This window comes from Berghia stephanieae, chromosome 2 (assembly GCF_034508935.2).
Source record: "Berghia stephanieae isolate SIO BIC M18660-M18661 chromosome 2, UCSD_Bste_1.3, whole genome shotgun sequence".
In the NCBI taxonomy this organism is placed as follows: domain Eukaryota; kingdom Metazoa; phylum Mollusca; class Gastropoda; order Nudibranchia; family Aeolidiidae; genus Berghia; species Berghia stephanieae.
In genome coordinates, this window is record NC_088361.1 from 130,199,139 (window position 1) to 130,214,138 (window position 15,000).

General features: G+C 31.0%; 1 protein-coding gene across 1 annotated transcript in view; it reads right to left on the bottom strand.

Moving 5' to 3' along the window:
* LOC144966634 (uncharacterized) overlaps nucleotides 1–7,996 on the bottom strand; it is a 20,857-nt gene extending 12,861 nt beyond the window's left edge. The window contains exon 1 of the mRNA XM_078903393.1: nucleotides 7,761–7,996. Coding sequence (XP_078759519.1) covers nucleotides 7,761–7,883 — 123 coding nt within the window. The 5' untranslated portion in view covers nucleotides 7,884–7,996. The remainder of the gene's footprint in view (nucleotides 1–7,760) is intronic.
* Between the last annotated feature and the right edge of the window lie 7,004 nt (nucleotides 7,997–15,000).

The following is a 15,000-nucleotide window of genomic DNA, read 5'->3' on the forward strand; positions in this document are numbered from 1 at the left end:
CGATAATATCAACATTTTACTAACATTGAGTAATATTACACACGATAATATCCATATTTTACTAACATTGAGTAATATTACACACGATAATATCCATATTTTACTAACATTGAGTAATATTACACACGATAATATCCATATTTTACTAACATTGAGTAATATTACACACGATAATATCCATATTTTACTAACATTGAGTAATATTACACACGATAATATCAATATTTTACTAACATTGAGTAATATTACACACGATAATATCAATATTTTACTAACATTGAGTAATATTACACACGATAATATCAATATTTTACTAACATTGAGTAATATTACACACGATAATATCCATATTTTACTAACATTGAGTAATATTACACACGATAATATCAATATTTTACTAACATTGAGTAATATTACACACGATAATATCATATTTTACTAACATTGAGTAATATTACACACGATAATATCAATATTTTACTAACATTGAGTCATATTACACACGATAATATCAATATTTTACTAACATTGAGTCATATACACACGATAATATCCAATATTTTACTAACATTGAGTAATATTACACACGATAATATCAATATTTTACTCACATTGAGTATATTACACACGATAATATCAATATTTTACTAACATTGAGTCATATTACACACGATAATATCAATATTTTACTAACATTGAGTCATATTACACACGATAATATCAATATTTTACTAACATTGAGTCATATTACACACGATAATATCAATATTTTACTAACATTGAGTCATATTACACACGATAATATCAATATTTTACTAACATTGAGTCATATTACACACGATAATATCAATATTTTACTAACATTGAGTCATATTACACACGATAATATCAATATTTTACTAACATTGAGTCATATTACACACGATAATATCAATATTTTACTAACATTGAGTCATATTACACACGATAATATCAATATTTTACTAACATTGAGTCATATTACACACGATAATATCATATTTTACTAACATTGAGTAATATTACACACGATAATATCCATATTTTACTAACATTGAGTAATATTACACACGATAATATCATATTTTACTAACATTGAGTAATATTACACACGATAATATCAATATTTTACTAACATTGAGTATATTACACACGATAATATCAATATTTTACTACATTGAGTATATTACACACGATAATATCAATATTTTACTAACATTGAGTAATATTACACACGATAATATCAATATTTTACTAACATTGAGTAATATTACACACGATAATATCAATATTTTACTAACATTGAGTAATATTACACACGATAATATCCATATTTTACTAACATTGAGTAATATTACACACGATAATATCAATATTTTACTAACATTGAGTAATATTACACACGATAATATCAATATTTTACTAACATTGAGTAATATTACACACGATAATATCCATATTTTACTAACATTGAGTAATATTACACACGATAATATCAATATTTTACTAACATTGAGTAATATTACACACGATAATATCAATATTTTACTAACATTGAGTAATATTACACACGATAATATCCATATTTTACTAACATTGAGTAATATTACACACGATAATATCATATTTTACTAACATTGAGTAATATTACACACGATAATATCAATATTTTACTAACATTGAGTCATATTACACACGATAATATCAATATTTTACTAACATTGAGTCATATTACACACGATAATATCAATATTTTACTAACATTGAGTCATATTACACACGATAATATCAATATTTTACTAACATTGAGTCATATTACACACGATAATATCAATATTTTACTAACATTGAGTCATATTACACACGATAATATCAATATTTTACTAACATTGAGTCATATTACACACGATAATATCAATATTTTACTAACATTGAGTCATATTACACACGATAATATCAATATTTTACTAACATTGAGTAATATTACACACGATAATATCAATATTTTACTAACATTGAGTCATATTACACACGATAATATCAATATTTTACTAACATTGAGTCATATTACACACGATAATATCAATATTTTACTAACATTGAGTAATATTACACACGATAATATCATATTTTACTAACATTGAGTTATATTACACACGATAATATCAATATTTTACTAACATTGAGTCATATTACACACGATAATATCCATATTTTACTAACATTGAGTCATATTACACACGATAATATCAATATTTTACTAACATTGAGTCATATTACACACGATAATATCAATATTTTACTAACATTGAGTCATATTACACACGATAATATCAATATTTTACTAACATTGAGTCATATTACACACGATAATATCAATATTTTACTAACATTGAGTCATATTACACACGATAATATCCATATTTTACTAACATTGAGTCATATTACACACGATAATATCCATATTTTACTAACATTGAGTCATATTACACACGATAATATCAATATTTTACTAACATTGAGTCATATTACACACGATAATATCAATATTTTACTAACATTGAGTCATATTACACACGATAATATCCATATTTTACTAACATTGAGTCATATTACACACGATAATATCAATATTTTACTAACATTGAGTCATATTACACACGATAATATCAATATTTTACTAACATTGAGTAATATTACACACGATAATATCAATATTTTACTAACATTGAGTAATATTACACACGATAATATCAATATTTTACTAACATTGAGTAATATTACACACGATAATATCAATATTTTACTAACATTGAGTAATATTACACACGATAATATCAATATTTTACTAACATTGAGTAATATTACACACGATAATATCAATATTTTACTAACATTGAGTATATTACACACGATAATATCCATATTTTACTAACATTGAGTAATATTACACACGATAATATCAATATTTTACTAACATTGAGTAATATTACACACGATAATATCAATATTTTACTAACATTGAGTAATATTACACACGATAATATCAATATTTTACTAACATTGAGTAATATTACACACGATAATATCAATATTTTACTAACATTGAGTCATATTACACGGAACATAAAGAAATTACTTTGTACTTTCCTAGGCAATTGAAAAACAAAACAAAACAAAAAACAACCCCCCCCCCAAAAAAAAAAAAAACAACAACAAAAAACCACCGTTACCACCGCCACCAACAAAAACAACAACAACAAAAAACAAACTTAGTGTTATAAGGCTTCTGTTCTTAGCTCTTATTCTGTGTTTTGTTGTGTATCGTGGTAAATAAATAAATAAATAAATAAATAAATAAATAAATAAATAAATAAATAAATGAACAAATACATAAATAAATTAACAAATAAATACATAAATAAATAAATTAATTAATAAATATATAAATAAATAAATGAACAAATACATAAATAAATTAACAAATAAATACATAAATAAATAAATAAATTAATAAATATATAAATAAACAACATGGGCATTTATATAGTGCACCATCCACTAAACGTGCTCAAAACAAACAGCAACACTTAACATATTAAATAACAAGACTTACTGTAAATTTAAGGCAACTGCACAATTGATTTTCGACAGAGACACAACTGTAACGACGGGGTAAGAGAAGATGAGTAAAGAATCTTTTCCAATGACTCAATTTTGCGCCGCTCAGAGCGGGACTTGAACCCGAAAGCGAAGGTCATACCACAAGAATACACATAGCTAACCAATTGTTTCAGCTGTGACGAATTAGCCGTTTGCTGATGAAGCATTGCATTAATGTTTGGAGGAGCGAATAACAAGATTTGAGCCCCATTTCCTACAGCTATATTTTATGGGGTTTTTTTCTGGAGCAAGGGACATAACCTCTGTTTATGGCGCTGCGTTGCGGCCGATGATTGAGCTATTTCGGTCTATGCTAGGTAATACATACCAAATACTGGTGTTGAATCCGATTTCTGACAGCCCCACCCCTCTTCTTATCCACCCAGCAGTAATTGAGTAACGGTGTAAATGATAGATTTCGCTGAAATTGCATACTTTGAGGTATAGCAACCCATTTAGAACACGTATTTTTTACGCAACGGATCCAAGATAAGCTACAGTTCTAATGGTATCACGTTTCCGTGGACTAATTCTACTTTTTTGTTTGTTTGTTTGTTTGTTTTGGATTGTGAAATAAAAATTACGTATCAGTCCTTTACCCCCATTGACTCATGCGAATGGTAAATGGTATTTATACTATGATTTTAGATGCATGAAACCGATTGTAATATTGCTCGTCACCTTCTGATTAGGAAACACCAGATCTAAAACTATTATCCGCTACTGCATATACCTATCGTAGACTCTTGTCCGAGCCCTTTTCATGTTGACCTGCCAAATAAGTGCCAACTAAAACCTCCACATTGTTTCCACGACGTTCACTCCCTGTTGGCAATTTCTCTCCAGGATAAATGGGATCTTTTAAAAAATGGGCCTTCAATGGATATTTTCGTTTCTTTATACTCTTGATGTGTCCAAATCACTCGAGCTTATTTTCCACTATGATACAAGATATCTTTCTTATATCAAAATCTTATCATTAATACTTCATTTCCCACCATATTCATATACGCTAAACAGTAAATGCATTGTCCAAAATCACATATATGGAACAAGTCAATTCTTTTTTTTCTTCTCTCTTTATTTTTCTTTTCTTTGTTTTATCTCTCATATTTTTCTTTCTTTTTCTTTATTATTATTATTATTATTATTATTATTATTATTATTATTATTATTATTATTATTATTATTATTATTATTATTATTATTATTATTATTATTATTATTATTATTATTATTATTATTATCATCATTATTATTATTATTATTATTATTATTATTATTATTATTATTATTATTATTATTATCATTATTATTATTATTATTATTATTATTATTATTATTATTATTATTATTATTATTATTATTGTTATTATTATTATTATTTATTTATTTATTTTATTATTTTTTTTTTTTACAATTCTTTATTAGCAAAGCGCGCGAGATGGTCGAGTAAATGGGCTATTGCATTTCCACTCGGAAGACCAGGAATCAACCTTAAGCAGGAAATGTAGCAATTATTGCCCACTTTACGGCGCTCCGCTGCGGCTAACGTTCACATCCCTCTTGAGAAAGACCACAAGAATTCCCCTGTTTGTGAATAAGGGGGTTGGTGTATTTTATTCTTCTTATAATATATTGTTGCTAAGTTTCACAACCGTTTCAAGACTTCAGCGATTGTGGCAATTTTAATTTTCAGTTTCACTATTTCCAACTCACTACCTTTACTAACTCCAAATGCGGTATTTATTTATTTTTCTGAAACGGAATTTGATTTCTTCACTTTCCTTACCTTCAATATTGGTTCTGCTAACAAAATAAATCATTATGTTCCCGAAGTCCCAGGTTTGAGAATTTCGGCCATAATGAGGGTCATTATCGACGAGATTTGAAGGACGAGTTTTCTGGCCAAATTTTTGAATACGAGATTTTCCAGAGTACGGCAGTAAACTTGCTAATATAAACAGACTAGAAAAAGAATCCAAATTCATGAATGTTATAGTGTGCCAAAAGCATTTGTGGTGTTTTAAAAATCATGTCTTTTTGACTGTCGCTTTCTGTTTGTAATTTTATTTTCGATTTTTTTTTCGGAATTATTAGATGTTGAAAATCTGACTTTTCAAAAACAAAGTGCTAAAATTATTTCAAAGTCTGATAATGGAATGAAATTTATGACTTTTGTCTCTCATTGCTGTAATTGACAAAGTGTTATGATTATTCGAGGTTTGTTGTCATTATTTATAAAAGTTGCGACAATTTAGATCAACAAACTCATAAATATCAAATGTAAAGTGAAGTTCCCCTGAGGACAAGTCTCATCAATTAGACATTGATTAGGCGAACTTGGAATTCTTAACTTCATATATGTAAAACTTTTTTGTTTTGCAAAAATTAGCCTCTATTACAAAAACTTGTGTTATGTTTCAATTTTCTTTGCAACTTTTTCATAGCCCGTTGATTCGGCTGTCGTCAGCCATTTCTTGTCGACATGTTACAAGGTCAGTTCTGAAATTAATTTACTCTGACAGGACGTTTTCCGATTATTTGACTTCTGCTTTAAAGTTTTGATAACCGCTGATTACCACCCGTTCTCTCATGAAAAAAAACAGAATTCAAATAAAGTCAATTGTCCATCAGAGACGATTATTTCAAAGTCCAGACTCTATCATTATTTACAAACTTTAGTTTGTTTTGGTTTAAAAGGTTGGTATCACATATTTGGACGAGGTGGACGGAGGTTACAAGTAAAATGAGACATGAACAAGTTAACCACATTTGCTGCCCATTTTCTGGATAAAATTTAGCCATTACATAATAGTGTCGAGCGGAAGTCTCGATGATACCTCAAGTCATCGGCCACCAACACTCAAAACTTCCCGAACTCGATGACCAAGGAAAAGTCGGGAATTCCCGAGAAGTAGCACTTCAACTGAGCTTTGGATGGATTTTTTGTATTAAAACTTAAAATACATTAAATAAATTCACTTTGTATAATAATAAAACATTGATACCTATAACCATTTTGATCTATTTACGACGTTTGTGTTTTGTTAGCTGTTTAAAATATGATATAACGTCAATACCCAATACCAATGACTAGGTATTGAATGAAAGCACCGATGACTAGAGCGATGCTCGAGACTTTTTTGAGTCTCGAGACTCAAAAAAGCATCGAGACACAAAAAAGTCTCGAGCTTCGCTGGAATCATCGCCGACGAGAGAGGGGTGAACAATGCAGATAGTACACATTGTTAGTAACGCGTGCGTCGCTCGCGCAGTATAGTCTCGAGACTCGGGACTCGGGACTCAATACGAGAAGCATCGACGACCAAGATTCTCGAGACGAGAAAAGCATCGAGAACTAAGTGGAGGTCGGGAAGTTCTCAGTCGTCGATGACCTGACTTCTCAAAACCTAAAGCATCGTTGACCTTTTGGTGACCCGGATGCCCTCCCCTATTACATAATATGGGTTTGAGTGTGAAAAAAGTAAAGTCTCTTACAGATTCGAGAGTTGAATTACCCTGTTCTTTATTTAATTACAAGTGACAATACAATTAATATTAGTAATTTGACTCACCTGATCTTTTCAAGATGAGTCAACAAAGTTTTAAATTTTATTACATCTTATTAATTGTGTTCTCAAAAGGTCAAGGTAGTAACACCGTAATTTGCATGATTTTTATAAAATTCTTCTGGGCTTTTTTGTAAAAAAAAAAATAGAAAACTTTATAGACACGTTTTGTTGTTTTAAAACTATTTGGATCAGTAGTGAGAATGGAGAAAATTCTAAGATAGAAAGTTGACAAAATAATTTCAAATAAAACTTATAAAATTCATCCAGTCCAGGATTATCAAGAGTGGAATGTTGTTTTTTTTTTTTTTTGTTTTTTGTTGTGTTTATTATTCTTTTTTTCTTTTCTTTTTTTTTCTTTCTTTCTTTTTCTTTCTTTTTTTTTTTTTTTGAGAAAGAAGGCGCATCTTTAAAGCTAAATTGTTTTAAAAGGCAGAATCTATGGTCGGTATTAATCGTTGGTGACTAATATAGTACGAAGTGGCAATTTCTAGACTCTCTGAATACCTTTGTCTTTGGTGTCGTTTTCACACTTGAACTTAAAGGTCGCAAGGCTGTATTGAGCATTTCCAGCATGGAATCAAATTTCTGTCGAAGGTTTGAAGCTGACACTTTCACTTTCTTTGCCATTGGAATAATACGATGTTTACAAACGAAAGACTGGACAACATACAGAACATCACAAAACTGACATTCAATCAATATGGGTATTCAATTTGATGATCATTGCGCTAAGGATAAAACCATAGAAACTTCCGTTCAAAAGAACCTGACAAAAGTGCGGATGTATTGCTCATTAGATCATCTCCTCCTCCTCCTCCTCCTCCTCCTCCTCCTCCTCCTCCTCCTAATACAATTAATGCTACTACTACTACTACTACTACTACTACTACTACTACTACTACTACTACTACTACTACTACTACTACTACTACTACTACTACTACTACTACTACTACTTCATCTTTCTTCTCCTTCCTCCTCCTCCTCCTCCTCCTCCTCCTTCTTCTTCTGCATCTTCCTCTTCTTCTTCTTCTTCTTCTTCTTCTTCTTCTTCTTCTTCTTCTTCTTCTTCTTCTTCTTCTTTGCACAGGAATAGAAGCAAAGGATGCTGACATCATCTTCTGTAGGTCAAGGGGGTAATGAGGCTCCTTCAATTATACCCTTTGGAGATGTAGTATCTCTACTTAAGCAAATGCTTGGTAGTCGCATCCGCAGACAACAGTGGGTTCTTTGTGTGTATGTTATGGGGAATCATATCGCAGCCATCGTAAAATTATAGCCTGACACTGACCAAAAATGACGTCAAAATGCCTGTCTTTTACCACAAAAGAAAACAAATCGGGAGTTGTATTCAATAGTTCAACCAATGAAATAACTTGTTTCCTTGAGCTCTACTAACGACAACTCAACAGACGCTACACAAACCTAAAAAAAATGACGTCAAACTGCCAGTCCTGGAGGGTTCTTGTGTCAGGCTATATGTTAACGACTATACATCGTTATGTTATAGCCTGATACTGATATCCAAAAGGACTGGCAGTTTGACGTCATTATTTGGTTTTTGCACCGCCTAGTGAGTTGTCGTTAGTAGAGCTCAAGGAAACAAGTTATTTCATTGGTTGAATTATTGAATACAACTCACGATTTGTTTTCTTTTGTGGCAAAAGACTGGCATTTTGACGTCATTTTTTGGTCAGTATCAGACCGTAACATTACGAAGGCCACGATCATACCCCCTTTAAAGCGCTTTAAGCACGTTTCGTGAAAAGTTAATAGTGAGAGCGTGGGAGCTTATCATATCTAGATTGCTTCCCGCCCGTGATACACATTTTGGATGAGGTTGCTAACATTTCCAAAACTATTTACGTGGCCTTGTAATATACATGCCCTTACACAGAGAACGTCATCATGGTTTTGCGCATGCGTCTCTCGTCGTTGCTTCCGGTGAAGTGTCTCATGCCGCTTTCAAGTAAGGTCATCTGGAGGAAGCTTAGGCGTCCTTAAAATGACGAAGCGTGCTTTAATTCGAAGTAGACATAACACAAAAATTTCCATAATAAATGAAAGTTAATAATTTATTTTCCTTTATTAGTCATGAACACCACTCGATTCTGCAGCGTTATTTACTGTTATATTAGAAAACGGTACGGGCTGCCTGTGTTTGTGACAATACCAACGAAAGAGTGAAAATGGAAAGGCTTCGTATAGCAACAATACAGACAATGGACGTTTCGCATACAAACCTTCGTCAGCACAACAATACTCAAATTAACTTGGAAAACAAATAAAATAAAAGTACTAGAAATAGTAGTAGTAGTAGTAGTAGTAGTAGTAGTAGTAGTAGTAGTAGTAGTAGTAGTAGTAGTAGTAGTAGTAGTAGTAGTAGTAGTAATAGTAGTCGTAATAATAAATAATAATAATAATAATAATAATAATAATAATAATAATAATAATAATAATAATAATAATAATAATAATAATAATAATGATTAATAATAATAATAATAATAATAATAATAATAATAATAATAATAATAAATAATAATAATAATAGTAGTAGTAGTAGTAGTAGTAGTAGTAGTAGTAGTAGTAGTAGTAGTAGTAGTAGTAGTAGTGGTAGTAGTAGTAGTAGTAGTAGTAGTAGTAGTCGTAGTAGTAGTAGTAGTAGTAGTAGTAGTAGTAGTAGTAGTAGTAGTAGTAGTAGTAGTAGTAGTAGTAGTGGCAATAGTAGGGGGGGGTGAGGGGGGCTGAGGGGGGGGGGGTGAGGGGGTGAGGGGGGGTGAGGGGGGTGAGGGGGTGTGAGGGGGGGGGGTTGAGTGGGCAAGTTGTTAGAGCGGCGGTCGAATCTTTGAGAAGGAAATACAAGACAAAAAAATTCGAACGGTACTACTACTACTACTACTACTACTACTACTACTACTACTACTACTACTACTACTACTACTACTACTACTACTACTACTAATACTACTACTACCACTACTACTACTACTACTACTACTGCTATTATTACTATACTACTACTACTACTACTACTACTACTACTACTACTACTACTACTACTACTACTACTACTACTACTACTACTACTACTACTACTTCTACTACTACAACTACTGCTACTACTACTTCTAGTACTTATTCTATTACTACTACTTCTTCCAATATTACAATTCAAATATGTCTTTTATCTTCCATTATACGTAAAAAATGCCAATAAGGAGTCGGTGAAGGGCGATGTTGAAAGGTACTACAGCAGAAGTTGTAAAACCGAAGGTGCTCTAACCAAACTTTCGCACCGTATAGACAACAAAATTTAAACGTATACTTTCAAATGGGAATCTTCCTTTGATAAGAGATTTACCAAAAAGATATTAAAGAATGTAAAATGTATCAAGCTTTAAAATATAATGATTTAGGTGAGGAAAAATGTTTAGAATTTAACACACGGTTCGATAAAACTTAAGATAGCTGAGAACGATTTAACTTTAATAACCGCTCGGTTCACCGGAAGCGTAGACGAGAGAGTCATGCGCAAAACCATGATGACGTTCTCTCTGTAAGGGCATGTTTGTAATATTCAGTTTTTACTCGTATTACGTTAACCAATGGATCTAATCGTATAAATCCATTTCAATATGGGTCTAGTGGGATTAATAATAATTTATAGCACTTTAAATAAAGCGTTCTACTTTATTCTTCGAGAATATTTATACTCCACATAAATTAAAAGAAATTGAAACTAAAATCAATAATATGTAGTATATTCCTTTATTATAACATGTTGATCAAATGAAAGCTATCAAACACATTACACGAAGTAGTATACACATGCCTTTAGTAATGAAATAAAGAGCATTAAACATCATACAGTTCATCATCGCAATGTTTTACACTGGTTGATATTCTGAGTGTTAAATGATGTCTAGATCAGTGTTTCTCAATCTCAACCTTTTCTATCAATTTTTCAAAACTTTAAAACATTGAATAAACTTTTTGAAAATAAAATCAACACATTTTTTCCCTTGGTCTTTTCGCCGGTCAAAGATAAGGGAAAGCTTTGAATGATATTTATACGAGACATGTTCAATAAGTAACCGGAATGTGCTCTTTACCTGAAAATTACTCACTGTGTGGCCTATTATTTATTGATGCCTTCAAAGTAGACCGCTTTTTAGTAGACACACAGATTCTGACTATCCCGAAGAGAACGGTACGCCCCCTGTAACTCTCTCTAACGGTCATCACGTCAACCACCTTTATGATATTCTCTTAATGTCAACAGCACTTTCAATACAATGTCTTTTCAGTGTCATTTTAAGTATAGGTAGAACGAAGATGACGTCACTCATGTCTCTGTTATTGTTTTTTGCCATCCGCGGTTACAGAGTAATTCTCACTAAATTGTATTAACCAGACTATAAACGTTCAAGGTTACACATAGTTTTGTGTGTTGGTTCGTTATATATTTCGGATGGCAATGTTGTGAGTTTCTCAGCCAAGCGCACACTATTTATAGAGAATAGTAAAAGGTCGCCTGGTGCTGGGTCAAGAGAGGATAGATGATGGTCAATAGTTTTCATGTGATTTGAGACTAGAATTTGCTGAAAGAGGATATTCAAAAACTTGAGAGAGTCCAGAGACAAGGCGCCCGATTCATAACTGGGAACTATAAGAGCACTTTTGCCAACCACATAACCTAAAACCACATTGAGAGATACACCACAAACAATTCGAACTGCTTCAAAATTTCACAGACAAGAACACAAAAACTACAGAAATTCTTTCTTCATTAGAACTACTATCTCGGAGTGGAATGGGCTGGATGAACTGGTCATCATGGCACCGCACCTAAACGATTTCAAGCCCCGACTGACATGGGCCCGCTGACATACAACCAGACCATTGGTTTCTTCAGCGCCAACCATACAGATACTTCTAATGCTGGTCATTTTCTCCTAACATTTTCTCTCAAATCTGCAAAACAATAATGTGTTTTTACCTAGTTTGTAAGAAAATGGTGTTCTTGATTGTCCATCACCATCAAGCGAAATGGTTAGTATAGGAGTCTTCAAAAACACACTGTTTTTTTTTCAAAATCAGCTTTTAAAAAAGGGTTTCAAATGAGTCGCATATGAGACCTACGGTCGCCTTCTAATGAACTTCACCAAATACGGAATTATTATTATTATTATTATTATTATTACTATTATTATTATTATTATTATTATTATTATATTATTATTTATTATTATTATATTATATTATTATTTATTTATTATTATTATTATTATATTATTATTATTATATTATTATATATAGTAGTAGTAGTATAGTAGTAGTAGTAATTTTATTCTTATAATAATAATAATAATAATAATAATAAATAATAATAATAATAAAAATAATAATAATAATAATGATAATAATAATAATAATAATAATAATAATAATAATAATAATAATAATAATAATAATAATAATAATAATAATAATAATAATAATATTATTATTATTATTATTATTATTATTATTATTATTATTATTATTATTATTATTATCATTATTAGTATTTTTATTGTCTCAACATCACCATCCTCAGCATTATCATCATCATCCTCATCATCATCATCATCATCATCATCATCATCATCATTATCATCATCATCATCATCATCATCATCATCATCATCATCATCAGTAATCTTTTGTAGATTTTCGCCAACTCGAGAAATGTCGTTTAAAATTGGCAATCAATTTAAACTCCATGGTATGGGTTTCAAAATATTTTTAGCTAAATAAGTCATATAGGTGGGCTGTGTTTTGTTAGTTTGAAATGTTGTTGGAATGTATACATAGGTCATAACAAGAAACACAGGTATATAAACATTTTAAAGGAATGTTGAAGCATTTTTGAGAACATTTAAAATGTAAAATGTTACAAAACTATCATAATCATAGCAAGGTCATGTTTGTATAGATGTCAAACAGATCTACTGAAAAACAAAATTAAGTTGTCACTTTTTGAGAGTCAAATGTAAAAAGTACCAACCCGTTAACTAAAAATACAATATCACCGTCTAAATGTTAATTTAAAAATAAAAGTGATGATAAAATTTCGGAGATGCATTAAAGGAATTAGAAATATAGAGACCATTAAGATCATTTTGAAAGGGATATTATAAAAATTCAAGTTACGCTTTAAAAGTCGTGTTATATGTTGGTCAACTGGCAATGCTATAATTTGTATTGGAACGGGGAAAAATACAGGAAATTATATGTTTGTAAAATACTAATGAAAGAGTGAAAATGGAAAGGCTTCGTATGGGAACAAAACAGACAATAATTATATGTTTATAACGTAATGAAAATGTTATCATAATTTTATATAAAAATTGCCATTAAAGCAAAATCATCAGATCAATTAAAATGACGATTTATATAATTCAAATATATAACATGAAACTTTCTTTTTTTATCGTGTTAAACTTGCTTTTATTCCTGTCAGGAGACAAGCATACTCTTCAATGGGATTTGCCATACATACCTTCCCCAAATGGAACCTGATTTCTTCTGTTGCATAGTCCATCTATTTGTTACACCCGTCTTTTGACAACGTCAAGGAGGCAACTCAAATCTATTAAACTGAATATCACTTCTGAAATTCACATCTACAATTGGATTCAATAGTCTGATGTCACGTCGCACAGCAACGGCGGCCATCGTGGTTCTAAACAAAGAAATCGGTACTTTGTTCTTCATGATGGCTAGAACTTTTCACATGTCTTGTGATCAGAAAGTATAAAAGTCAAAACATGATCATATTTATGATGTTTTTCTCCTCTGGATTCACTTTTATGCTCGTCGGAGAAAATATTTCATAAGGGCGTCCGCCATTGTTCCGATAGTTTAGAGCCAGTTACTAAGTCACCATGCGTCATTCTGAGGGAAGTGACGACATGACTGTTGAAGCGTATTGACAAAAGTCGCCAATTAAAAGTTTTGCTTTTTCAATCATCGCACTTTCATTGTCACCATATTATCAATGGTCAGTTGTATCAGTATTCCATAAACGCTAGATGTCTCCTTTTCAGATGATAAAATACTCTAACTCTTGGTGCTATATCATCATGAGGTCTTATCAGTTGACCGTTTTTGGCATCGCATAGTTATAATTTAAGCTGTTCATTAAATCTTTTAGAAGTTATCCATATCTCTCTTTGTGCAGTTGAAGTGAACTGCAGTGCTATCTTTCTGGACGCAAGATGCATAGCATACCATTCATAATCTTCTTTACTGCTCTTGGCAGCTTTACCAGGGCGGCGGCATAATTTATTATGCATCATCGCTCTTTTATTGGCATCTAAGTCACAACATAAAATGGTCAGTTTTTATCAGAATTCCATAATGGTTAGTTGTCTCCCTTTCAGATAACAAAATACGCTGACACCCGAATGTTTCACATTCGATGGCATGATTTCAGTTAAGTAGTCTTGTTTATGTTTATGCGTTTGAAATAATGTTGTTTCAATCTAAAATTTATGTTCTCGTTGTCTCAGTGCTTAGCGGTGAAAAAAGCGGGTTTGTTAAATGCATCAGAAATAAGATTGTGAAATAAAAGCCTCCCTCGATTACTGCCGTATCAAGTTTTACAGATCGCTTTGTGTCGTATTATAAACATGGCTATTTAGTCACATCCTAAAAGTGAGGATATAATGAATTAGAATATCGTATATAAACTTTT